This window comes from Penicillium rubens (genome assembly GCF_028828025.1).
Source record: "Penicillium rubens strain IBT 27055 chromosome Unknown utg000001l_segment0_segment0, whole genome shotgun sequence".
In the NCBI taxonomy this organism is placed as follows: Eukaryota; Fungi; Ascomycota; class Eurotiomycetes; order Eurotiales; family Aspergillaceae; genus Penicillium; species Penicillium rubens.
Window position 1 is genome coordinate 6,198,812 of NW_026890599.1, and position 26,367 is coordinate 6,225,178.

Here is a 26,367-nt window from a genome sequence, read left to right on the forward strand (position 1 = left end):
GTTCCTCACACAGACTATGCACTACGTCCGCTACACGCTGGGGAACATGCTTTGGCCATTCCCCATTGAACAAGCCTCAAGCGCTATCACACCCGCCTAGTCCTGAAATGAGCTTGAATACTCACATTTCGGGAACTGTGTTCCCTGGTCGAACAGCCTGCGCAAAGCAGGTTGGCTAAGCGTGTATGAACACATGAACAAGGGCAAGGGCTACCTATCGAATGCCTATCGCTTCAGGTCCACCTGGTCTTTCTGACGATACTGGTTCCGTTGAGGCATTATTCAGGCTTTGCAACGATCCGATTTTGACAAGCATCGCAATATGGATATCAAAATCTCACTCAATGATAGCACATTTGGCATTAACCTGTAGCTGGACACCAAGAGAGAAACAAATCCCATCGATTCCGAAAACTGGGAACGGGGCATGACTTGTATTTGGACATTGGCGCCCAAAGCCAAGATCTCAAGCATCGGCCTCAGGTACTTGAGCACCGCCAATATATTCTTACCCTAGATCCGCCCGTCATACCCCTGAGCATGTTGTCTTGCTTGATGATACCTTTGAATACTAGGCATTTCATCTCTGGGGCTGTTTGGTTGAGACTTCATGTCTGCTAGCACTCGCCAGTTGAACTAATTTCATTTTCGCATCCATCAAGATATACAGAGACGGGTCAATTTCGGTTACTTTGGGTAACATATTTTTTTCCGGTCTCTTTCGGTGGTCGCTAAACTGGAGGTCTCCTACGCGGAACAAGCTGCTAGAATAACGAGCTGAGACAATCTTTGAATAAACATCTGCAACACCCTGTCCGGTAAGGTACCCCTGTTTACTAGTCGAAATCCAACTGAGTTTAGGAGGTGGTCTATCCTTCAGCACAATGTATATTGTGCTGTTAGTCTGAAACGTAATTGTGGAAACTATATACTTCGTACAATGTATGTAAAGACACTCGCAATCTCGGAGGATGGCCTAAACCATTCATGATGCCCGGGCATTTCAACACCACATTCATATATGCATGTAAGCAGGTTGCAATACAGCATCAGATATATTGCAGCTAGGGTAGGGGTGGACAGAGTCTTTTACTTGGAAAATGGTACTTCCTGTCAAAATTATCATCCAGTTGAGGTATAATTGGGATATTCGTCGAGATATTGCTCTACACACATTATAAATGTTGGGTTCCCGTGGTTGAGTGATGACTTCTGAACTCCTACAGTAGCGCCAACTTCTGGGAAGTATAGTCCGGTAAGAGGGGAAAGTGTATGACAGTGGTTCATATCGACATGAGCAAGACTATATGATTTGTAGTTGAATTGGACGTTCGGGGCTCTACGCGCCTTTAGGGTCACATCGGTGTAAGCAATTGTAAGCAAGTCAATTTGTCAATAGTACATGATCACATTGATATGAGAGAGGGGAAAGATGTGACAATGAGGTCAATTAGCACATAATTTTCTATTATTATTCCTTGCTAAGTGAGTACATCTCTAGCGTGCAGTAGTATAGTTCTACTACATATGTACCCTCTTGCGTTGGGCCATTTCCCCTCATTTTCCCTCTCTCTTCCCTTCTCTGCCCGATGATCGTCCCATTTTCTTACGGATTCAGGTATCATATCACATTAATTATGATGATTTCCTGCCGGTTTAGGTGCCGGAAAGGTGCATAATTGATGTTCCATCCACCTCGGACGGTCACTAATTTGGCTAAAGATAGTAGTCCGGCGCGTACACTCGACCAATCACCAACCTCTTCACACTGCATCTCACCCTCTTCACACTCCCCGAGCGGTTCGTCACACTATCTACGAACCTCATTCGTCCGTTTTCACATTTTTAAACCTCGTTCACTGGACTCTTGTTGGAAAAATGGCCTTGGCTCTTTGCTCACGGGAGGACCCCCTGTCCAGCGCGACGCGCCCATTTCCTCTCCACCAATAACGTCAATGTTGGCTACCCTCCAGACCAGGGTTATTGGATGGATTGTGCTCAATCCTGCATTAGTGTCTGTAACTGGGTGACTCTTTCTGAAGAGGGATCGGCTGCTCACTGCACATACCCCGTGGCTGGTGGAAAGCGCCCAATCGACTATAAACCCTTCCCAACTGCCACAACTTCTGTGAAGGCTAGCGTTCTTCGTTTTGTTGCCCTCACTCTCTTATCGGTGCCTATAGCTCTGGTAGCTTTTGCATCTGATTTATTTCCTAGTGTTATCTTGTTATCTTGTTGTCTTGCTTTCTATCTTTCCTTCACAGACCCGTTGATCGGTGTCATTTCCTACGAGTCGAGATACCCATAGATATTTCCCGTGAGCGAGTCACACAAAACCAACATCCAACAGTTTGATCAGGTGTGCAAGATGACCGACACACTCCGCCTCTCGAATGCACGATTTCCGCCACCTCGGCAGGCCCGAGGGACGGTGCTTAATACTATAATGGAGGATACGCGCGAATCTCATTTCGCTCAAACCAGTCCGAAAGGCTCAGCTCCTTCCAGACTTACACCGGCAGCTATCAGCCCGCAGTTGAAGTTGCAGACCAGCGGCTTGTCAATACCAACACACGCCCGCCTTGCCCGCCTAATGTCGCCTCTTTCAGCCGGGACTACCTCATCATGCTCAGATACAGAATGGCAGTCCCAGATGGAGGACTTTAGAGGATACGACGACATGTATGATGCCTCAGATGATGATAGTATTGACGACAATGAGACCGAAATTAGCGATTCATGCTTTTCCCCCGATACGCGGCCATCAAGCTTGATTACACCAATCACCCGGAACTCGGTGACCTCGACTGGGAGTCGGAAGCGGTCTCTGACACTCGAGATTCCATCCTCTGCGTTGTGGCCGTCAATGAACGGTTCTCTCAAGGGCTCTCCAGTCCCGCCGACGCCTCCAGCCAAGATACCAGTCTCGCCGGCAGCACTGTCGATGCTCAGTCGTTCCGTGCCTGCATCTTATGCCCCGCCTTCTCTCGATGGTAGTATGACTTCGGACCAAGAATCAATAATCAGCGCATTGGCTACACCAGACTCTCAATCTCTGCCTGACACCAACTGGGATGCACGTGATATCCATGTTCGACGAGATCTGGACGGAAGTGAAAGCGACCTAGACAATGCCGATGCCCATTCAGATATTCAAACTGTGCCCATTGCTATCGAAGCTCCGGATGAGGACTGGCGTCATGTCCTGGGAAGCTTTCCCCGAATTCCCACCGCTCCCCAGGCATATTCACCCCCACTCTCGCCGTCGCCCTCCCCATCCTTTCACCTGAATAATGAGCCAGTTCACGAATATGACGATCTGTACGACGCCCCACGGCCTATTGACCAAGGGGGCCTTCTGCCTAACTCGGCACTATCCATGCTACACCGCAATCACTTGGATGAGACAGCCGACTCGTGGTCCGAGACGTCGGAGGATAAGGGCGAGATGTGGCAACTCCAGCCGCCTCCTACCCGCCCGAGGAGTGCTGACGGGGTAACCCCCGCATCTGAACTGTCTGGATACAGTTTTAGTGACCTGAGCATTCCGTCTCCTGGTGGCTTCTTTGCCTCTTTGGCTCCCCGGGCGCGCCACACGTGGTCAATCCCCAACACCAACTACCCACCATCTTCAGCTGCAGCAGAAGGGTTCTACAATCTTCCCTGGCGTCGGGATGAAGGAGAGATTGTCGAGCAGGTACTTGACTGGCCTGAGCGTCCGGTTGGCGAAGATCCAGTCACAGCAGTTCGCGACGAAGAGGCGCCGCTTACTGCCGTTCGACTATGTGACACACCCACTCGTCGATCTATCTACCAAGATAGCCCCATGAGTGCTGCGTTTGATGCAGTACAAGTTCAGGAGATCCCCCGCTCTGGGAACGGATATGAGTATGACGAATGCTATGACCAAGAGCTACAGGAGCGTGCAGTTGCGAGCCACGACAGGACCAGTATCTGGCTGTCTGCCCAAGCATCATACATGTCCGCTCTCAATGAAACAAATCCCGTTAATGACATTGAGCCTATTGAATCAGCCGAGTCTGATGACGTCGAGACTGAAGCCAAAGACACCACAGAAGATTCTTCCAAGAAGATGGTGCGATTCGTCGAAGGTGTCCCCGAGTCCCTCGGTCCTTTGCCCCCGGTCCTTGCTAGCAAGGATTCAATTTACTGGCAAGGCTTCCAGTCTATTCGGAAACGGTCAGCCAAGACTGATGGGTTCATTCATCGTAACATGCGTTTTGATGCTGTGCAATCTATGCGCCTCGCCATGACCGACCTGCACATCAACTGCTTGCTGGGCAAGTATGAGCTTGTTCGCCCCGAGCGTCCTGCATACAAGGGCCCCTTTGCCAAGGCGCCCCGCAACTCGGTTATTACCTCCGAGCTGGCCGAGAAGGCCCAATTTGACAAGGTGGAGAAAGAACAGCTGGTTCTTGCTCAGCTGTCCCAACCCATGTGGGCCATGGATGCCCTCCGGTCTCTCAACGGCGGCAATCTGCTGACAAGCCCTGCCCAGCGCGTACTTGCACGAGCCTCATCAAAGCCCAAGGCCTCGCAGGGACCACGCAAGCGCAGTCTCCGCATCCTGGATCTTGGTGGTCACTCGTCCTGCGACTGGGCTTGGCAAGCAGCGCATGAGTTCCCAAATGTCAAGGTTTACACCGTCTCCTCCAAGAACCAGACGGTAAACAACGCCATCAAAGGCCCTCCAAACCATCGCCAGCTGACCGTGGCCAATCTGTGGGAGCTGCCCTTTGGAAACAACCAGTTCGATGTCATCTCCGCCCGCTCTTTGCCCGCACTCTTGAGGACCGAATGCCCCGCGGGCAAGGACCGCGATGAGTACGACCTAGTTCTGAAGGAGTGCATGCGATGCCTCAAGCCAGGCGGCTACCTCGAGTTCCAAGTTCTTGACGCCGAGATCTCGCGGGCAGGGCCGTACGCGACCGCAGCGTCAGTGGAGTTTGCCTTCAACCTGCGCAACCGGGGTTACGACCCCCTAGCGTCGAAGAGATTCGTTGGCCGTCTCCGCAACACAGGATTTGTCGACACGCAACGCGCGTGGATGTTCCTACCGATGGGCACCGAGCCCGTCGAGCAAGAGCCCATGCGTGAGACTCCCGCACCGCGTGTGCAGAGCCATATTGAAGATTATGAAGCGGTGCAGGGGCCGGTTGGTAGTACTGCGGATATTGCCAGTATGACTGGGCTGATCGGGGGGTGGATGTGGGAGCAGTGGTTACTGAAATTGCGAGTGGAAATGGGTCGTGAGCGGTCTATGTTGCTTGAGGGTCTTGGTGCGGTATTTGATGAGGGAAGGAAGAGTGGTGCGGGCTGGACCTGCCTCTCTGGATGGGCTATGAAGCCAAAGAAGAGTTCGATCTCTTTAGCTTAAGGCTCTATCTAGGGATATTGGTCTATATGTATTTAGCTCTTGCCCTGGTGGCTCGCAATTAATGTAATCAATGCTTTATGAGATGTTTTACTTCAAGACCCAACCTAGCATATCTCTAGTTCATCTTTGACGTCTTCCGTTTGCCCTCAATCCGCTTTGGCTTCCTACCACAATTCAGACTTGAGTGATTCGCTTCCAACTATCCCCACTTCATATACATTTGACCTCCTCCGTTACTCTCGGCTCACCTATATCTTCCTCGAACCCAGACAGACCCGACGCTATGACCGCGAAAAGGTTCACGACAGACGGGCTATTTCAATGTCTAGGCCCAGGTCGTCAATACGCTTTGCGGACTTTAAGTGCGTTGGAATGCAGTACGAGAACGTCCCGGACGTTATTGGATTAGGGACAACCATGCAAGGCCAGCACGAGCACGAGTTGAGGTTGGTAGGAGAGCTAAGCGTTCACGGAGTCAGAGAGCATTCAATAGGACGCACGTATACCACACCCAGCAACAGTGGCTGCCACAATGAACAACATGGAATCCTTGTTGGCCTCCAAAGTCATGTACATCTTCAATCCACTTATCACAACGCATCTTCGCTGCCAACCACGGCATCCTCACTCGTTGTCACTTCTCTCGCCAGTCAGCCTCCTCGTATTTCCTCTTGATTTGCTCGCGGTCTCACCCACTCTATCCTTACGCTACGGTTATACCCAGTGAACACTGCTTCTCTCCCTTAATGTACGCTGCTCTCACTAAAGTCCCACCAGTCAATCTCCTCTTCGGTGATCTCAATTTGCCTTTCTGCCTAGCTTCCTACATCTCTCCGTCTTTCACCTCTATCCACATCCAAATTGCTGGGATCGATGCCCTCAGTGAAATCATCGGCCTGAGGGTCCCACACGCCTTTGGAGTCGATTACGGGACCATCAGTGGCAGTGCTGTCCGAGTTCAAATCGACCAAATTCAATGTCGGCAACGAAATCGGCGGTGAAAGAGGCGAATAATACGGATATTCGACATCCCTAACGCATCAGTCTTCCCGGGGTTGGGAAAAACGTGCCTGCAAATCTTTCGCTAAGATCATATCTTACAAGGGACGGGTAACAGGGAAAAGCTGAAAGGCATCAGCATGATATTTGACACGAGTGTCTATGCTAATACCATCAGATGCCCTTACGGACCGGTACCTGCGAGGACAGGAGGCTAAAAACAAAGGGCAAAACACAGTTTCTATCGTATATACAAGTGCTGATCAACTTCAGAAGCACTTGTGGGAAACGTAGGTGTTGGAAAAGATACCTATACTATCCAAGAGTGTCTGTCTCGGTCCCCTTTTAGTCCGAGGGATGATTGGGAATAGATAGCCACGAAACAGAATAAGACTTGAGACGGGCTGTTCAGGTCACAAGACGGCGCCTCTCCCGCATCTGAATTGGAACGAACACGTGGAATGCAGGAATCAAGTTAAGACGCAGAGCCATGAGTGCTCTATGTATCGGAGTTATAATCCGAGTTGATACCCGTAGCCCTGTAGACCCCTGGAGTATTCACAGATTGCACGAGTCATCCTTCACTGCGACCCCACTATTTACTCCGGACGGTGTAGTATACTCTTTTCCATGATCTCAAACCGAAAGAAAATCCAGGAGCTAGTTTTAAACCAAAATGGTCACATGAGGGTAATACCAGCCTATGCTGAGATAGGGCTATGATAAAAAAATGTTGGGAGTCCAGACAATGTTGACGATACTCCGGAGCAGAGTGCCCCGCTACAAGCACAGACAATGGCCCACCCCCCAAGCACGACATATCTCTTTGGACAAGCGGTTATTCCAACGGCTATTGAAGTACGGAGTACTCCGTACAGGGCACTGGATTGGAGTATTTGTACCCGATCTTGGAGTTAGAATGATGTGTTGTAGGCTGATCGGCGAAGGGGAGATTAGCTATAATGCGTTGTACATATAGTCAGACGACTGATCACCAAGCCAATAGTAAGACATATATAAAGTGGTACAAGCAGTCAAGTCAGAATTCAAGAAATATATACAACTTGGACATACATCGATGCAAGTCTGCTAAGGAATAGCTACCGGGATCGCAATGGAAGATGAAAGGCGAACCTGTACGGAGAACATTTCCTGATTGGCTGCAGCACTGAATTCGGCGGCTTCGCTGCAGATTCCAGGCGATACCTATTTCATCTTAGATCGGACTATAAGCCCAGTTAAGCCCCTGTCTATCAAGGTCAGCAGACTTGAATATTTTCTCCCGGCATCACCTAAATAGGTTATCCAGAATGCAAGGTCTTGTGCCGATCCTCCTTTTTCAGATCATCTGAGAATGAGCTTGAACATGCGCATACAATTAGTAGATAATTAGGAGATACTAAGGATATTTGAAGCCACCTGGGCAAGATGGCCTGTAGATCGAGTCTTGACACGTGAGAGCCAGAGCCCTTATCGTTTGCATCATGACTCTGCAAAGGAGGAGAGGGGTGTTCTGGCCTTTAAATACTTAAAGATTCGAAGGATCAAAGATTAAATAGATTAAAGGGCAATAGAAGAACAAGGAAAAGACACACTAACAGTATATATTAGATATATTAGTATATTTCTGGATTTACGGTGAACCGGGCATATCCACTCTTCGCCACTGATGTAAACAGCCCAGAGCTTCAGATCTACTTTTTTTTTCTTTATAACCCCTCCACCCCTCCAGACTCCTTTTCCTACCCCTTCACTCCACTCCCAATACATACATACACATAATGGCACCGCCCGCTATCATCGCCCCCTCCATTCTCAGCGCCAACTTCGCCGATCTGGGCCATGACTGCTCCAAGAAGATGGAGCAGGGCGCCGACTGGCTGCACGTCGACATTATGGACGGCCACTTCGTGCCCAATATGACCATCGGCTGCCCCGTCGTATCCCAGATCCGCGGCTGCGTCGACCGTCCCTCCGAACCCTGCGGTCGTGGCACTTTCGATTGCCACATGATGATCATGGAAGTGAGTTATGGACTTCCTACATACCCGCGTCATTCCGGCACGTCATGAGTTCTCCCCGCTGACTACTGTGCTTCATTACAGCCGCATAAATGGGTCGTGGAGTTTAAGAAGGCCGGTTGCGATCTCTACTGCTTCCACTACGAGGCTGCGGTTTCCTCCGTCGCGGCGACCGATCCTACAGATAAAGAGACGACCGCTCGCACCAGTCCCAAGCAATTGATCCGCTATATCCACGAGCAGGGTATGCAGGCTGGTATCGCGATTAAGCCCGATACCCCCGTCGATGTGTTGTGGGATATTATTGAGAGCGAGGACCCCGCGGAACGACCAGACGTGAGTGATTTCCTTTTTTTTTCCTTGTTTCAGGTCCTTTGTGGATATATTTCCGTTTCTTCCCACCCCGTGTTGATCCCCAATTGCAATTGTACTAACGACGTTTCACAGATGGTCCTGGTCATGACCGTGCACCCCGGTTTCGGAGGTCAGAAATTCATGGCCTCCGAGCTCCCCAAGGTCGCCGCCCTGCGCGCACGCTGTCCCGATCTGAACATTGAAGTCGACGGTGGTCTCGGTCTGGGTACTATTGACCAGGCTGCCGATGCCGGCGCTAACGTGATCGTTGCTGGCTCAGCGATCTTCGGCGCACAGGATCCCGGCGACGTCATCGCGAAGCTGCGCGAGGCTGTCCAGAAGCGTCGCGGCGCGGAGCAGTAGAGGGGACGGGGTACATAGCACAAATCGGTGTTTGGGAGTTTCGTTTTTGGCCTCATTTATGGGTGTTTTTCTTTTTTCTTTTTGCTTTCATATTATACATTCTTAATCACGAGTTATGAATGGCATCTACATGTGGGAGCTAACTGTCCACGCTTCCAAAAGTTATTTACATTTTCATACTGTTGGTACGAAATAATCGATTGTAACCTTGTCAGGCATTCTTGATGTACAGATGTCATAATCATCGAATTCGTGAACAGCAACTCCCTCCGTAGATGTAGTCGCCTACTCCGCCGACTTGCCTGCGGGAGCCAGCCCTGCCTTGGTATCATCCTTCGCATCTTCCGTCTCCTTGGCACCAGTAGTCGCCTCCTTCTTAGGCTCCGACTTGGTCTCTTGAGGCGCCACAGCCGTCGCAATCACTTCAGCAATAGCATTGCCCTTAGGCTCATTGGGTTCCATAAGCGCTTCCTTATTCTCCACGGCGACATCGTCGATCGGACTTGGTACCTCTTCAATCGACTCGGTCTTCGCCTTATTCGCAGCCTCTTTGCGCAGAGCATCAAGATCGCCCGTAGGCTCCGCCGAGACGGACTTCCTAATCTCGCGTACTGCCTGTTCCTGATCTGCATTCTCGAGTGACGACACCCCGGACGAGCGATGGTGTCCAACCAATCCGAGCACCTCTGCATTATCCGCGTGGAAGTTTGCCGATGATACGGCCGCTTGTTCGGGAACTAGGCTCGGGCGTTTCAGGGACTTTGGTGAATCCGGTGCGGTGTCTGGCAATTCGGGGGCGACCGAGCCACGGTGCGCACGATTGGCGATAGGTACCTCTGTATCCTGTTCTTTCGATTCTTTCTTATCGTCTGACTTGGTCTTCGCTTTCGAGGCAGCCTCAGAGCTAGCCTGGCGCAGAGCCAGCACGGCCGTATCATCCTTCTTTTCTTCGGGCTTGGTAACGGGAGGGGTTTGGATCTTGATCGTAGAGGGTTTGGGGGTGGTGAGCGTGGGAGTGGACTCGGTTTTGGTCTCGGTCGCTGCTGGGACAGGGTTGCTGGTGGCGGGCATTCCGCCCAGGTCCTGCACGCTGTTTACTACCATCCGTAATTCTCCGAACTCGTTCCATTCTTCGATCTGTTCTAGATCCTACACATAGGGGTTAGCGCTGCGATCATGGTATCATAGAGCTGAGTTGGAATCTCCCGTCCATGCGAGGGGGGCTGTCACATACTCCCACAATATCGCCGTATTTCACCAATCCTGGAAGCTTCTTGCCCTTGGAGCGTCGACCCCACAGCTTACGGGCGGCTTCATCGGTGGCGACATCAATGGCGCGGAAGGGGAGCTTGTTCGCTTTGAGGATTGTCTCGATTCGGGCGGTCGCGGTGACGATGTGCGATGACCCCGCGGTCAGGGAAGTGTAGAGGTAGAGGGTTGAGTCTGACATGGTGGAGGTGCGATGAAGGTGGAATCGATGAGGGTTGAGGATGGGGGAAAGAGTCTGTGGAGGAAGTTTCAATTCATTCAGGGGTTAGTCTGGTCTTCCTTTGAGCATCTACTGGAGAAAAATAAATTATTTACCCCCTGGAGGACTTGTTATGACGCGGCTACGGTATCACGTGCTCGTTGAATACTCTATTTCACAGCAAGATTCTCCCCCTTATATACTCATTATGTCCTCGACTTCTATGATGATCCCTATTCCCATCATTTAACAATCTCCCCACAGTACGAGCCGTTCCATGTGTCCAACGGCTATCTGCCCTGGAAAACGGGGCCCAGTGTGGCAACTTGACGTCAGATCCAGTGGTGCAAGTATCCTGGAATATTCTGGATTTCGGTTTCAGTCTGGAACAGGTCTATTAATGTATATACTATGTCCTAGGTAATGAAGAGATAGTCCAAAGAACATGCACTATGTATAGGTAATGTTGTAGGCACCTGTCACATGTTCACTGTCAAGCATCATTATCTGGGCTAAGCTCTGAGTGCATGGTCAGCATGTCTACCCATGTCGTCGGCACTTCAGAATTGGGTAACAAGTTCTAGCAATGTCAACTTGAGAGCTTTTGGGCACTCCTAGTACTTGGGGAAGTTTCACCATGCTATTGATACATACATATATATATATATATATGTGTATACATATGTATCAGGTGGTTTCAGGAGGTCTTCCAAGGTTTATCGATCTCTGGTAATCCAATGTGCTACGGGTGATGTTTCAATATCCTGGTTGAAAGATTATTTGGTGAAGTAGTTGCCAACACACAACGAACCTACTTCTCATCGTATAGCAAGAACCCATTCACTCCCCAAGGGCACACTGTCTGAGAGTACCCAACAGCCCGATATATTCAGCGTCTCTTCATTATAGTCACCAGCATGCGACATGTGATATAGATACAACCAAGCAAAACAATCATGTTAATAGACAAAGGAAATTAACCCACTGACTCGAACATTCCCGCCTGCTTGGGAATTGGGCCATGGAGCTTGCATCGCATCTTGACCTGTGCTGACATATGCTTCCCCGAGCCATAAAACGCTGCACCACAACTGACTCGGCGTCTGGAATCTATTACTATTGGACCAGTTCATGTCTATCGCTTGTCGAGCTATCCCATGTCACGGTATCGACATAGTGAAGCAGGCTGCATCTGCATGCGTTTAAATCCCGGGGAGGGTAGGAGTGTGGTTGCGAGGTACCGAAGAAGTATACGGACCAGCGAGATACAACTTCTTCAGCCGTTATAACCCGAGTCCAACCATCCTGTGAGCTCGGGGAGTCAACATCATCAGCTGAGGCTTAGGTATGAGTAGCATACTTATACTAACTCAATATAGGTTTCCCGTTTCAGTGGCATGCATTGGGATGGCTTCTGCTCGTGCACACTCCAGAGGAATTCATAACCTATCATTCAAGGTGGCTCATCTTCCATGCTTTCCTAGTCTCACGTGTGACATATCCTATCCAAGACAATCTCTGACTGCAGGCATCAGCTCTGGAGCTCTGAGCATTAATGCAGGGGCAAAGCTCATCAGCGTCGGGGCCATGTGACGCCCGCAGACCCAGACGAGCTCTTGACATGGATAGTACATTAAATAAGCACCTGAGGACCCTGTGCTCTGCCTATCCTTTTTTGACATAAAATAGTTTGCCAAGGCATGCCAGGGGACAACTTTTGAAGGACCCGAGTAGACGGTGAGAGTAGACGGTGAGAGCGTAAAACGTGTCGAATGTTGGGAGGACTTCTAGGCCACCCCGTGGGCGATAGACCATGAAACCAAAAATCCCCCATTCGACGGGAGTTATTTGCTTGTCTTGGTCGGGGAAAATCGTACATCGTACTCCCTACGTCAAATTGACGGCTATGGTGAAGGATGTCCCTCTTAGGCAAGAATGCCCAGCCCGGCGATCCTCATTGATCCCATATTTGTACGGAGTATCCGTAGGCCAGTCTCATGAAAGCCTATCCTGAAACAGAGATTGACGTAACATCACCCCAACGTACAACAAGTTGAGGCACAGAGTAGTCCGTACTTTGTCTCTCTCTTTCTTATGAGTCCGAGGTTGCCGCTGAGTCTAAGGAAACTAATTCCAGTACGTAGTAGTCGCTAACGGCCACGATGATCACCGTCATTATGGAGCAATAAATGTCCAACCATTATCCGATCAGGAGATTGATCCACCCAAAACCGTGGAGCCTCTGTACTAGTCTTGCACCAGTAAACCTCGTTTATCCCAAATGGTCTCCGTACACCCCATCACGTGGAGGGGACGATCAATCGCTAGTGTCGCAGAATCAGGAGTTGAGAGACCGTTATTGGGCACGTCCGGTAAGCCGAAAATAACTCCAGGTCTTAGAACCCCAACAACAAGAGCAAACTGTTTTATAGGGGGCTATCCCTGAGCCACAACTATAACTGGGAACCGTGGGACTGGTGCGGGAGTGACCCACGGTAACACGTGAACCGAACCGTTTCTGTGTGACCACTCTATTCCAAGGTTTCCTCCGAGTCGCGATTTCTATATTACTTCATTAACCAGCGTGCTATTATTGTTGCTAGTCATCTCTGGTTGGGCGTTGGGCGCTGAACTAGGGAACCAAACAGCATCTGCAGGATGCCCCGGCTGCCACACCAGTCGACGTGGCAGTCTTTGACGCGCCCGAGCGATCTTGGTCCGACCGTACCAAATGGGTCCTGGGGGGTCTCGGGGTATGGCTGTGCTAGACGGAAAAATGGGCTGTTTTGCGGTTTCTTTCGGGCTCCCGCTGTAGGCGCTTGATCCTCCAGGGAAAAGTGTCTCGTTTATGTACTGTGCCATGTACTCCAGCCTACATGTATCAGGTCACCTTTTCGTAAGCAACGATGCATCTGCTGGCTCGGGTCACGTTCGGGTTGATCCGGTTCGCTGCCTCACTTTCGTTCTTTTTTTTTTCTCTCTCGGACGTCTGCAGCTTCTGAGCCAACAGGACCTCGCTTCTAGGGTCAATTGGCTATGTCACCCGGGTATATGCCTTTGGAGAGATGGTTTTGCTGGTTGCTGACCTCGACACGGATAAACTTTGAGACCATAGTATTAGAGAAATAGGAGGGAAAACAGCGAAAAGAGAAACACATCACTACCCGAACATCCAAGAGTCCAGACCGATGATCGACTTCCATGTTTCTTGGAGTATAGTAGTCTTTGCTAAATGCCTATTCTCGTATCTCAGTTTGTGGGGAGTGTCCTTCATCGTCGATCTGAACTTTTGTCCTCTTCTCTTTTATCTACTCGTCTGCCCAATTTGCATCTGCTTCTTCTCCCAACTTGTGATATCATTGTCTTGTCGTTTTCTTCCCCGATCATTTACTATACAAGAAAGTACATTTATCTCAACGCAGATCATCTTCACCTTGATTGCATTGATAAGATCTGCTATTCCACCCACCATCAGCTTCGATTTAACTTTCATTTTTACTACTGCGCTCCATACAATTGTACGTCTTTGTCGCCTGTTCTTGCAATGCATGCGCTGACTATTCGCAGAAATACAACTCACCTTTCTCTATCCATTTGACTACTGATAGACAGTTACTTCCCCGGCCATTGCGACGAGAGGAATCACCCACCATGACTATCCATCTGGATGACAAACTGTTCACCAGTGCCATCTCCGGATACCGCGAAGCATTTTTGGTCCAACACTCCCACCTCTCGGAATCTCAACGAAATCAGCTTTGGATTGAACAGCTGAGTCGGTTCATCCCGGCCTCCAACGACGGGGATACCAACTGGCAGTACGCTGGAAGCCTGGGGAAACGGACTCGACAGGATGCGACACCACGGACATTGCCATGTTCTGATTCGGGTCTTCCTCAGGCAAAACGGAGAGCCACCGTATGTGTGACCTTGGTTACTTGCTCCAACTTTCTCTGCTCCGCCCTTCCCGCGCTCTCGTCTCCTAATCTCAATCGCCATTCGTCCTTGGATTGACAATTGGCAGACCCCGGATCTTTCAGTCGATCTAACCGGCGACCTATCCCACGTCTTCTCCCCCGACCTGCTTTGGAATGGCGCTGCCTACTCGGGACATGGCTCCTACCGACACACGCCCATGGAGCGCTCCCAGAGCCAGCAAATACCGGTTTCCCACCAGCATCAGCCAGACGGTGCCATCATAGGTAAACGCCAATCCTTCGGCCCGGTACGGACCCATCGTCGCCTCGACCATTTCGGAGTTTCGCCATCCGAGTACACGAAGTATTTGGACGCCTCTCCCAGTCAACCCGCTGACTCGGCCTTGACTTTCGGACTCGCAAATAAGGGACAAATCGGACCGCCTTTCCCCCAATACCATGACCGGACGTCCACCTGGACCGACCAGGCACCACCAGCTGCGCCAGAGATGTCTCGCAGCAACACTACCGACTCCTTAATCGGCGGAATCAACATGTTCCGGTTCGACTCGACCGGACCATCTCAATATCAAGAACCGACCAGCTCCGTCCCGCCAGAGTGGGTGCCAACATCCACCTCCGGCTTGCCCTATCAAGACCCCTTTCTCTCCCCTGTGTACCCTGACCTAGATCCCACATCGTCTTCCCCGTTCTCCCAACAATCTCCCTTCTCTCACCCATCATTCTCAGCATCTGCTCCCCCAACCACCTCCTTCCACTACCCAATGCCGCACAATCGTCTCCCCCTCGACTCAGTGGAGATGAAACCTTCCGACTCCATCGACAGCAATGACTTGGCGACACAGCGCTCTCGCGCCGCGCGCCGCACCAAAGAGCAAATCGCCCAAGCCGCACGTCCCATTGCTCCAAAAGTCGAATCGGTGGAGAGCAGCATGTCCCAGCTCGACTCCCACAAGATGCTTCGCATCTCCTCGGCAGACGGCACGACAAAGGAGGTCGCCGCTATCCCCAAGGCCTCTGTGCGACGACCCCCGCGACCAAAGACATACTGCAGCTTGTGCACAGACCATCCGGATGGCTTCCACGGCGAACACGAGCTGCGCCGTCATATCGACCGCGTGCACGCCTCTGTCCGCACAGTCTGGGTCTGTAAGGATATCTCGCCCGGCAAGTACTTCCTTGCGAATTGCAAGGCTTGTCGCAATGGGAAGCGCTACGGTGCCAATTATAATGCTGCTGCACATCTGCGACGCACGCATTTCAATCCCTGCGAGCGGGGTCGTGGGGGCCGCGGGAAAGATAGCGAGAAGCGCGGTGGCAAGGGCGGAGGTAACCAGCCTAGCATGGATGTCTTGAAACATTGGATGATTGCCGCTGAGGAAGTTACCGATGAAGCGGCTGGCGGTGGTTCTAACTCGAGGCTGCTGATTCGCAATCCTAGTCGTGTCTCGACTAGGGACCCTGGATATCAGCTTGCTGTCGCTGCTTGTGGCCTGGTGGAGAGTCAGCCTCCCTATGTTGTGGAGTCAGCTCTGCTGAAGGAATCTGACCAATTCCCCGAGTTTCCTGATGCGCCGTTTGAGTTTGATTTTGAGCTGGATCTTCTCGACAATGAGGGGTCGACGGATTCTCCATTCTCCGGTTCGCAGTCATCGTACATGCCTGATATTGATTCGTATGTCAAGTGATCGATCGTAGTCTGTTTCATCTTTTGTTTTCTTTATTGTGTGTTATTTTGCGATTGTTTGTCCAGAGCACCATTTGATCGGGTTCATGTACTGTACTTTGGGATGTGATACATGATCAGCTTCTGGGGATTAGTGGGGATTGGATCTTCATTTCGACTTGGACATATTTCCTTTGATATATTATATTTTCCGACGCGAGATAATGCCTGGTTGAGACCAGGTCTGAAGCAGTACTGACGAGAAGCTCGAACTAATCCTTGAGAATGAATGGAAGGTGCCACAACGTTGCAATTGAGAAAGACCTGAGACATTCAAGTACGGTATTCAGCCTTGTACTTGTAGCTGGTACACGTGTCCGTATGTTCCATGGTATGGGGGCCCAAGTACCAGGTACTGCCCAGGCAGCAACAATACGCGCGGTCTAGTGCCAAGAGGCCTGGGCAGCGGTCAAATGATGTGAGTGGCTGAACACTTCACAAAGTGGAGTCCCGTGTTACCCGATGGCTGGTCCCCAACCAATAGAATGTCACCCACGGAGTGCAATTTGTGGCTGACTTCGTTAGTTCGGCGATAGGGCTGGCACTCTGTGGCTGACAGGTCGCCAAAGAGGAATCCTGTGGCCTAAGTACTCGGTGGGTACCGGTATGGTTTTATGGCCTCCAGTATTAGGTATGGAGATGTAATTGTTCCTATGGTTTGCGGGTATGAAATGAATGAATTGGATTGAAAATCCACTCTTCCACCCAAATATAAGTAAAATTTCCTCAGAATCAATATTTACTAACAAACTCGGTTCGTGTGGAGAAGAAGGGGAAAGGGGAAAAGACTAAAAAGCTACTTCGGAGTTACCTCAGCCCTGGAGTCTTGGCAGACAAACTTCTCCTATCGGGCGCACCGGCAAAGTACCTCCAAGTACCCCGACAATTTCCTTTTCTGCAATACAACCTCCATAAAGTGAGTTACCTAAATTTTTCTCCTTATTTCTGACACTCTCAACTTCCCCATCTTCATCAACTTCATCAAGTTCACTTTCCTCTTTGTTCTCTCGCTTCACTCACTTACCCCCGGTGGCTCAGCACAGCCTCCTCTTTCAACCAATCTCCGTCTTTGCATCGTCCCAGGTACGTGGATTTAACCGCCGTGGCGGCCGTTCCGCCACTGTTGACCCTAGTCTCATCACAAAGGCGCCGCAAGGCCGTATAATGTTGGTTGTTATCACGGCGCTAATTCGTTCTCACTTAATTTTAGACGTTTATCTCCCGTCGCTATGTCCTATCAGCAGCCGCAAGGATACCCCCAGCCGGCGTAAGTCCTCTCTATCAACATAACACTCGATTTTAGTTGCCCCAATGGGCCTAAATCATTCAAGATCCCAGAGCTGAGATTGATCGGCTTCTGTGCGCTTTGCGACCGTGGAAGTTCCAATCTGGTCTACAGCGAGCTTACGTCTTGATCGAGATGCTGAACATGGTTCTGATCAATTTATAAATACAGATACGGCTACCCCCCACAGGACGGCTACCAACAACCCTATCCGCCCCAGGGCCAGTATGGCCCTCCAATGCAACAGGTTAGTGTTGATGACGGCAACCACATAAGCACATACTTACCAACCTGCAGCAATACGGTGCTCCGCCTCAGGCTCAATACGACCCGAACCAGCAGGCGGCACCAGAGAAAAAGGATAGGGGATGTCTCATGGGCTGGTAAGTATCAATGTTGCGAGGGAAAGTGGGAACAATGCTAATATGAGGTTTCTTTCTTTTCAGTCTGATGGCGATGTGTTGCTGCTTCTTGTGCGAAGAGAGTTGCTCTTGCTGCCTGGAATGCTGCGATGTCTGCTGCTAAGCTCTATGATCAATGCCATCGACGATACCTTTCTTCTTGCTGGCGTTGGAATTTCTCGATACGTGCCGCAGTGTTCTGGGACCGACCACTGCACTCTTTCAATTGCGATAGTTCATTTTTCGTCTCTGTTACATCAAACATTTGTTTTCTCTGGACATGATGCTCTATAGGTTGAGTTAATTTAGCTCCAATCCATGGATATCCGTTCGTCGCATTCAAGTTTCGCTTTCAAGGTTCCGAGTGTTGATCGACTCGGAAATTACCCGTCCATTGCTCAAACAGCATGTGCAGATATGTATTGATGCATAAAAAGATGTCTCTATTAAGATTTTCCATTATAGCATTGACTACATATTATGCAGAACTTATGTTACACCATATGTCTCCGAGCTTTAACCTAATCTTTAAATTGTACTAAGACTGGTAACCTCAGCTTTTCAATCTTCTCAAATTGTTTCAACTAGTCAGGCAGTAAGCTTGTCGAAGCATTTATCATCTTCAAAAGAACATTGACGCTGGGTCTATTTATGGAAGATTGGGTGATCTACAATAATATGGAGGCGCATGGCTTGGTCGAAGCTAGTCTCGGGAGTGATTGGTAGAGAGCCAGTCTCCATCCTGTGTCTAAGCGCCTTGTTCCATGCATTGCTGTCAGGCCAAGTGGGAGATCTCCTGAAATACTCAACGGAGGCCCGCGGCAATGTAGATATTTATTGAACTCCTTATTATTGTGTAACTGCACCATTTTATCGTGTCTGATCATCTGTTTGGCCAAGGCACCTCGGCATATTTGTAGCGCTATGCAAACGGAAATTGCACCAAGCCCACTTGACACAAATGGATTGTGCCTCTTGTCCCTGGACGGTGGAGGTGTGAGGGGCTTGTCCAGTCTACTTATATTGAAGGATGTGATGACACAGCTCAATTTAGAGCGCGAGGCTAGTGAGGTTCTCAGGCCTTGTGATGTGTTTGACCTGATTGGGGGTACAAGCACAGGAGGGTGCGTGTTACAAAAGACAACAGAATTAGCAAATGCTGCGCTGACATACCACAATCCTTTTATAGACTGATCGCCATAATGCTGGGACGGCTGGAAATGGATGTCGACGCATGCATCCTCGCTTACACTGAATTGATGAAATCGGTCTTCAGCGAGAAAACCAACAATGTCCCAGTCGACTGGTCTGGCAATATCGTATCGCAATACGATAGTAAGAAGCTCAAAAAGGCCATTGAAAATGTCATCACTCATGCTGGGCTTTCGCCAACCGACTTGATGAATGATGGGAAGTCCCGTCGCTGCAAAACTTTTGTCTGCACAACCTCCAAAGATACGTTACAAGTCACGCGTCTTCGAAGCTATTCTGTGTCGAATGAGTCTGCGCTATCAGCAACAATTTGTGAAGCCGCATTGGCAACGTCCGCCGCGACCAGATTTTTTGATTCGGTTTCAATCGGCAACCACCAGTTTGTGGACGGTGCATTCGGTGCCAACAACCCCATTGAGGAAGTAGAAGAGGAAGCGGCCGACATTTGGTGCACCACGAGCCGGGCTCTGAAACCAATAGTGAAATGTTTGGTGTCAGTTGGAACTGGCAATCCCGCACAACTACCCATGGACGATAATGTGCTGAAGTTTCTTTCAAAGACATTGGTCAGATTAGCGACTAAGCCCGAGAGTACGGAGCGTCGCTTCATGGCTCGATGGAGCAATGAGGTAAAGGGAAAACGTTACTTTCGTTTCAATGTCGAGCAAGGACTGCAGCAAGTTCACATGACCGAGTTTGAGAAGCAAAGCGTCATTGAATCGGCGACGTATGCCTATCTGCATCATTCTTCCCAAAAGGTTCGAGTTCGGGACTGCGTTGTAAACCTCTCAGCAAAGGAAGGTAGGACTTGAACCCGAGAAACTTCATTGTCGTTTCGAAATGCTGACAGCGTGTAGGGAAGACAAGCTTTGACTTTGAAACAATGCTACGTGTAAGATATGGATATTCAGTATCCAAGAGGGTAATCGTGTTGGCGCTCTGAATACTGACTATCCGCTACTTAGGAACATGGAGCTCGACTTGCTCGACTTCGAATCCTGGAAACCATAAATTCATCAGACGGCCCTCTTCGTCACGGGGAGACTGCAGGCTGGTTTGTTCCTTTTGAGAGGAACCCTCGATACGTAGACCGTGAGGTCGTGGGCAAGGTAAAACGCAGACTATTTAGCAACAACCGTGCGGAAAGAATTGCTGTTTTCGGCCTCGGAGGAATCGGCAAGACACAAATTGCCCTGGAGCTTGCTTACCAAACAAGAGAACTCTATCCAGACTGTGCTATCTTCTGGCTCCCTGCAGTTGATACGGAAAGCCTCCAACAGGCATACCAATCGGTGGCCGACCAGCTTGGAATCCATCACGACGACACGAAGGCGGACCCGAAGTGCCTTGTCAAAGATCACTTGAGCAACCAGAGCAACGGAAGATGGTTGTTAATTTTCGACAATGCTGATGATATTGCCATGTGGACTGAAAATAAAGGCTCAACACCTGGAGGACTGAAAGACTACCTTCCCACAAGTGACCAAGGAGCCATTGTCTTCACCACTCGAAGCAACAAAGTGGCTCGGTATCTTGCCACCACAGATGTTATAAATATCCCCGAAATGGACGAGCACAGAGCCACTAATGTGTTACGAAACTCTTTGGTTAGCAAGGAAATTCTTCACGACACTGAGAGTACCCGCAAGCTTCTCAGTCGGTTGACCTTTCTCCCTTTGGCTATTGTTCAAGCTGCTTCATTTATCAACGAAAATGGAACCACACTGGCTGGTTATGCTGAGCTTTTGGATGGACAAGAGCAGAGCGCCATCGATCTGTTGAGCGAGGACTTTGAGGATAAGGGTCGATATAAAAGCATTCGAAACCCTGTCGCGACTACCTGGCTTACATCCTTTGAGCAAATCAGACAGCAAAATCAACTTGCGACCGATTATCTCTGTTTTATGGCCTGCATACACGAAAGAGATATATTGATTTCGCTTCTCACTCCGGCGCCAGATGTCGAACAACAGAAAGCGATAGGCTTGCTTAGCTCTTATTCATTTGTGCGTGTGAGACATGAAGAATCTCGTCTCGATATGCATCGTTTGGTTCGTCTTGCAACGAGAAATTGGCTGCGGTCAATTGGTGCCCTGAAACACTGGCAATTATATGTGCTGCGTGGGCTGGATTTACGTTTTCCTAGCATGGAAGTGAAGTACCGGACTCAATGGCGAGCAGCTATGCCTCATGCTCTGCAGGTTCTCGCCCTCACGGCAGAAGAACAGCCCACTGAAAATAGAGTGGGTCTCTTATTCAAGGTAGCCACATGTCAGACGACTGATGGAAGGTACAAAAAGGCGGAGGAGCTTTTCAGTGAGATGATCAAAGTGTCGGAGACGCTGTTTGGCCCTGAAGATCAATGGACTATTGCGGGTCTTTCCGGACTAGCAGCTACCTACTCGGACCAAGGCAAGCCCCAGAAAGCGATAGAAGTGTGCAAGCGCATATTGGAGATGCAGGAGAGACTTCGAGGTTCTGGAAGCATTGAAGTCACCAGAGGTCTTTTCCTGCTAACGTCTGTATACCGTGAGGCTGGCAAATTCGAAAAGGCGGTAGAACTTAACAGGGAAGTCATCCAACGCTATCTTAGGTCCCTTGGGCCGAACTCTTGGGAGACATTAAATGCTGTCCATATCCTGACGTTGGACTACTTCATGCATGGGCGGCTCTCAGATGCGCTAGAGTTGTCCGTCCAATCATTACGCATCCACAAAATGGCCTTGGGACTGGAAAATATCCGAACAGTTGAAGTTATGGTTTCGATGGGCATCATATACTTACAGCGATGGCAGCTAAACAAGGCCGAGTCATTGTTAGCAGAAGCAATTGAGATCCAGAAACGCATACTTGGGAATGAACACCCAGCGAATATCCGAAATATGACATGGCTAGCTCGGACATGGAAATATCAAGGACGGTACAAAGAGGCCGTTTCCCTGAGAACAGAGTGTCTCCGCCTCAGTGTGCAGTGCTTCGGTTTAGATCACGAATATACTCAGCGTCACTACGCAGACCTGGATGTGTGGACTAGCTCCGAGTAAGTTCCCTGTAATTAGACTGGAATTGATGATGCATGCACTGACATTGTGGCATAAGCACACTCCACACCTTCCTGAGCAAGCACTTCCGTCGTTATCGGCATTCAGATATGATTCAAGGACGAAGGCTCCGACGAGCCAAGGAATTCCCCAAACTTATGGTGGGTGGCTTTCTTTTCGTTCCCCGGAAGCCGAAAAATGACCTCTTGCTTCGTGAAATCCAAGAAGCCATGAAAGATATGTCCATGGAAGGACAGGTTTCTAGTGGTGAGGTCACTCTAGTTGATGACCAGAACCAGAACCAGGAAAAAGTTGTTGGTCGGAAGGTCCTCATGTAGAAAATGTTCTCCAAAGGGAAAAATTGCACATACAAACCTTAGCTAGAGAATTCCAGGAGTATTTGGATCCACTGGCCGACGTTACTAGAGGAACTGAATTCACGGGTGATGAATAGTGTATTATGGCCATAGCAGCCAGGATGAAGCTATGAAGGTAAACACAGACCAGAATATAATTGAAATGGTTGGCGTACACTGGAGCAATCTGTGACAGCCCTCGTTAGGTGGGTTTCCTTTCACGCCTACTAATCATTTGTTCCTTAAACTTGTGCTTCGACGGCGAGAGTAACTTTACCCTGTCACAAACACTCAAACCTCGAGACAATCAATAAGGAAACGCAAGGCCAGTTCTGCGCCTATACCTCCGGCTAAGGAAAGTCGCACTATTGCGTTCGGAATTGAAGGTCACAAGATCCCGATTGGCCTTGCTTAGTCTACCATGTTATATATGGATACTTTGCGTCGGAGATTTGCCCCTTGAGCAAGTATAATACTTCTGCTTTAGGTTTGATACTCCAGGGCTATGACTAGAGTAGTAAAAACCATTTCTACCCACCTAAAGAATACAAATGACAGTGACTAGCCTAGCTATGATGTCACGGTGCTGGGGCGTAGAGATATACAGCCTGCCAGCTAGTCTTTTTCAAACACATTTCTAGGCAACCAGGTACCAGGAGTACCATCATTCTATACCTAAGTCCCATTAACTGCTACCCTTGGTATTGGGACCTGCATCAACTCTACCATGTCGACAAGTGATCACCAATCCTGGCTCCAGTCAACTGAAGGCCCTGAATACCGCACTGCGCGCCTCCATGTAGATGTCCTACAGCAACTATTCTCCAACACGATTGATTTACCCACCGCAGTCAAAGAACTGAGCTTTCTTCCGTTTCATACATGATGATACACCATGGGCTCTGTGGGGACTAATCTATGAGGCGGCTGCCGACTTTCCTTCAAGCCATTCCTCATTGCTGGCCCGCTTAACCGAAGCGGAAAAATTCGATTCACAGCTACCTGAGTACATTCAGAGAGTTCTAAGTTACCCGGTAAAACAGACCTTTGGGATGGAAGCAACGGATTTACGGAGGGACAATGGCAGCTGTGGAAGGAACGCGGGCGGTTCTTGTTCATGACAGAATACGAGGATATCAGCGGGGGTGCCCAGTAAGTTGCACGGAAGGCAGAGCAGATAATGGGCGAATTTTTTGGATGTAAAATAACATGTGTTTCCAAAGAACTTGGGAGAATCCGTTTAGGTCACTGTTCGATTTGTCAGGCTAGTAATGCCGCCCGGGCGGCTTGTTTATTTACCCTTCTTCACTTTCAGTCTCTATCTCTTCCTCTCTCTCCTCCCCCAGTCTTTGTTAGTCTATTCAATACAGACCTTGACCTTGCATCTTGTTCTCGTTCGCTAACAGTCATAAAGAAAGTCGCCGGCACTTTTCCTCCCGCCTACATGCGCCCCGAAGCCTGCAGATCCCCCGCAAAATAACCCCACAGTTTCATCACTGTCTGGCAGGTCGGGCTGTTGATCAACCGATGGCCATTCCAAAAGTATTCGGAGAGACCCCGCAATACGCTCATTGCTTACGTACGGTCTTGTTTATCCCGAAAAGTTGAGGCCCATAAGATCCCGATTGGCCTTGTTTAGTCCAAAATGCTAGATATGCTTTGCGTCGGAGATTTGGTCATTGAGTAAGTATAAGAACCGGCGGTTCTCCAAAAGAATCCACAGAAAGGAATCCATCGGGATCTCCCAATCCATCGCCATGCATTTTGCTGCCTCGCTTCTGGCTCCGGTTTTGGCCGCTGCATCTTCCAATATCCCATATGAGCAGTATATTTTCGCTCCGAAATCTCGCGACTTAATCCCACCGTCTGTCTATAGTGTCAATGGCTCTGTAACTGGAGCGAAGACCCTTACACAAGCGTCCGGTGGTGAGGCCACATTCTATGGCGTTTCATCCGTGACCTACGACTTCGGAAAGAATGTGGCAGGCCTCGTCTCTCTTGATGTAGGCTCGTCCTCGTCCCCATCTGCATTTTTGGGTGTGACATTCTCCGAGTCGAGTCTATATATCAACAACCAAGCAAGCGATGCCACCGCCGACGCTGGCTTGGACGCTCCTCTATGGTTCAACGTCGGCAAGGGTGCTGGGCAGTATACCCCCGAGGATAAATATCTCCGTGGTGGATTCCGCTACTTGACAATCGTCAGTAACACCACAGCCACCGTATCGCTCAAAAGCCTTCACATGAAGTTCACAGCAGCCCCAGACCAGGACTTGCGCGCCTACACTGGGTACTTCCACTCGGATGACGAGCTCATCAACAAAATTTGGTATGCGGGTGCATACACCAACCAGCTGGCCACTATCAACCCCAAACACGGAAACTCGCTGGTGCACCTGGGTGCAATCAGTTCCGGCGACAATGTTCATCTTCCCCAGACTGATACCTGGTGGAACAACTACACTATCACCAACGGGAGCAGCACAATCACCGACGGTGCCAAGCGTGACCGTCTTGTTTGGCCAGGTGATATGTCCATTGCTCTTGAGACTATTGCTGTCAGTACTGGTGATTTGTACAGTGTCCGTACGGCCTTGGAATCCTTGTTCGTCCTGCAGAAGTCTAATGGACAACTTCCTTACGCCGGAAAAGGGTTCCGTCCGTCCGTGAGCTACACTTACCACCTGCACAGTCTCATCGGTGCCTCCTACCTGTACCGCTTCTCAGGCGAGAAAGGCTGGCTATCCAACCACTGGTCACAGTACAAGCGCGGCCTGGAATGGGCTATCAGCAGTGTCGATGAGACCGGCCTGGCCAACATCACCTCGTCATCTGATTGGCTACGATTTGGAATGGGAGCTCATGTAAGTATACCACCATCTTGGCCTCCCAAGATATCTCATGCTAACAAATTATGCAGAACATCGAAGCAAACGCAATCCTCTACTTCGTCCTCCAAGACGCCCAATCCCTCGCAACTGAACTAAATGATAAGACAGCCCTAGCGAACTGGAGCAAAATAGCAACGAAACTGAAAGCAGCCGCCAACGAAAAGCTCTGGGACGCCTCCAGTGGCCTCTACTTCGACAACGAAACTACAACGATGCACCCACAAGACGGCAACGCCTGGGCCATAAAAGCAAACCTAACCCAATCAACTGCGCAAGCCGAACAAGTCTCAAACGCTTTAAAGTCCCGCTGGGGCAAATACGGTGCACCAGCACCCGAAGCCGGCAAAACAGTTTCACCCTTCATCAGCGGCTTTGAATTGCAAGGCCACTATATAGCCAACAAGCCCAACTCAGCCCTGGACCTCATCCGTCTCGAGTGGGGATTCATGCTCAATGACCCTCGCATGACACAATCTACTTTTATTGAAGGTTATTCAACAGACGGATCACTGCATTACGCGCCCTATACGAATGATGCGCGCGTTTCGCATGCGCATGGTTGGTCAACCGGTCCGACATACGCCCTTACAGCTTATGCGGCTGGTATTCAGTTGACTGGTGCTGGTGGTTCGACTTGGGTTATTGCGCCCCAGGCCGGCAACTTGACCTTTGTTGATGCTGGCTTTGAGACTGCTAAAGGAAAGTTCTCGACCTCTTACCGTGGCAGTGAGAAGGGTGTGGGCAAGTTTGCTTTTGTGACGCCTGCTAACACTACTGGTGAATTTGTGCTTGCTGGTGCTAGGGGCAGTCTTGTTTCCGAGGGTGGGCAGCGAGTTAAGCTTGTTAATGGCAAGGCTAGTGGGTTGAAGGGTGGCAGTTGGAAGTTGAGGAGTGACTAGTTTGATGGCATGATG

The 26,367-nt window shown here is 49.8% G+C and overlaps 8 protein-coding genes across 8 annotated transcripts; 7 read left to right on the forward strand and 1 right to left on the reverse strand.

Moving 5' to 3' along the window:
* Positions 1–2,368: 2,368 nt before the first annotated feature.
* N7525_002390 (uncharacterized protein) lies at positions 2,369–5,398 on the forward strand (the record flags this gene model as incomplete). The annotated part of the gene is made up of 1 exon (XM_061212292.1): positions 2,369–5,398. The coding sequence occupies one exon, from the start codon at positions 2,369–2,371 to the stop codon at positions 5,396–5,398; it is 3,030 nt and encodes a 1,009-aa protein (XP_061071518.1).
* A 746-nt stretch (positions 5,399–6,144) lies between these two features.
* On the forward strand, positions 6,145–6,399 carry N7525_002391 (uncharacterized protein; the record flags this gene model as incomplete). The annotated part of the gene is made up of 1 exon (XM_061212293.1): positions 6,145–6,399. The coding sequence occupies one exon, from the start codon at positions 6,145–6,147 to the stop codon at positions 6,397–6,399; it is 255 nt and encodes an 84-aa protein (XP_061071519.1).
* A 1,779-nt stretch (positions 6,400–8,178) lies between these two features.
* N7525_002392 (ribulose-phosphate 3-epimerase RPE1) lies at positions 8,179–9,135 on the forward strand (the record flags this gene model as incomplete). Its single annotated transcript, XM_002556912.1, has 3 exons — positions 8,179–8,421; positions 8,503–8,754; positions 8,866–9,135. The coding sequence occupies 3 exons, from the start codon at positions 8,179–8,181 to the stop codon at positions 9,133–9,135; spliced, it is 765 nt and encodes a 254-aa protein (XP_002556958.1).
* A 285-nt stretch (positions 9,136–9,420) lies between these two features.
* On the reverse strand, positions 9,421–10,585 carry N7525_002393 (uncharacterized protein; the record flags this gene model as incomplete). Its single annotated transcript, XM_002556911.1, has 2 exons — positions 9,421–10,284; positions 10,370–10,585. 2 exons carry the CDS (start codon positions 10,583–10,585, stop codon positions 9,421–9,423), a joined length of 1,080 nt encoding a protein of 359 aa, XP_002556957.1.
* A 3,669-nt stretch (positions 10,586–14,254) lies between these two features.
* On the forward strand, positions 14,255–16,229 carry N7525_002394 (uncharacterized protein; the record flags this gene model as incomplete). The annotated part of the gene is made up of 2 exons (XM_061212294.1): positions 14,255–14,521; positions 14,628–16,229. 2 exons carry the CDS (start codon positions 14,255–14,257, stop codon positions 16,227–16,229), a joined length of 1,869 nt encoding a protein of 622 aa, XP_061071520.1.
* A 1,267-nt stretch (positions 16,230–17,496) lies between these two features.
* N7525_002395 (uncharacterized protein) lies at positions 17,497–17,939 on the forward strand (the record flags this gene model as incomplete). The annotated part of the gene is made up of 3 exons (XM_061212295.1): positions 17,497–17,534; positions 17,724–17,799; positions 17,850–17,939. 3 exons carry the CDS (start codon positions 17,497–17,499, stop codon positions 17,937–17,939), a joined length of 204 nt encoding a protein of 67 aa, XP_061071521.1.
* A 938-nt stretch (positions 17,940–18,877) lies between these two features.
* Positions 18,878–22,544, forward strand: N7525_002396 (Acyl transferase/acyl hydrolase/lysophospholipase; the record flags this gene model as incomplete). Its single annotated transcript, XM_061212296.1, has 5 exons — positions 18,878–19,077; positions 19,143–19,966; positions 20,023–20,057; positions 20,131–22,205; positions 22,265–22,544. The coding sequence occupies 5 exons, from the start codon at positions 18,878–18,880 to the stop codon at positions 22,542–22,544; spliced, it is 3,414 nt and encodes a 1,137-aa protein (XP_061071522.1).
* A 1,775-nt stretch (positions 22,545–24,319) lies between these two features.
* Positions 24,320–26,352, forward strand: N7525_002397 (putative alpha-L-rhamnosidase A; the record flags this gene model as incomplete). Its single annotated transcript, XM_002556907.2, has 2 exons — positions 24,320–25,426; positions 25,483–26,352. 2 exons carry the CDS (start codon positions 24,320–24,322, stop codon positions 26,350–26,352), a joined length of 1,977 nt encoding a protein of 658 aa, XP_002556953.2.
* Between the last annotated feature and the right edge of the window lie 15 nt (positions 26,353–26,367).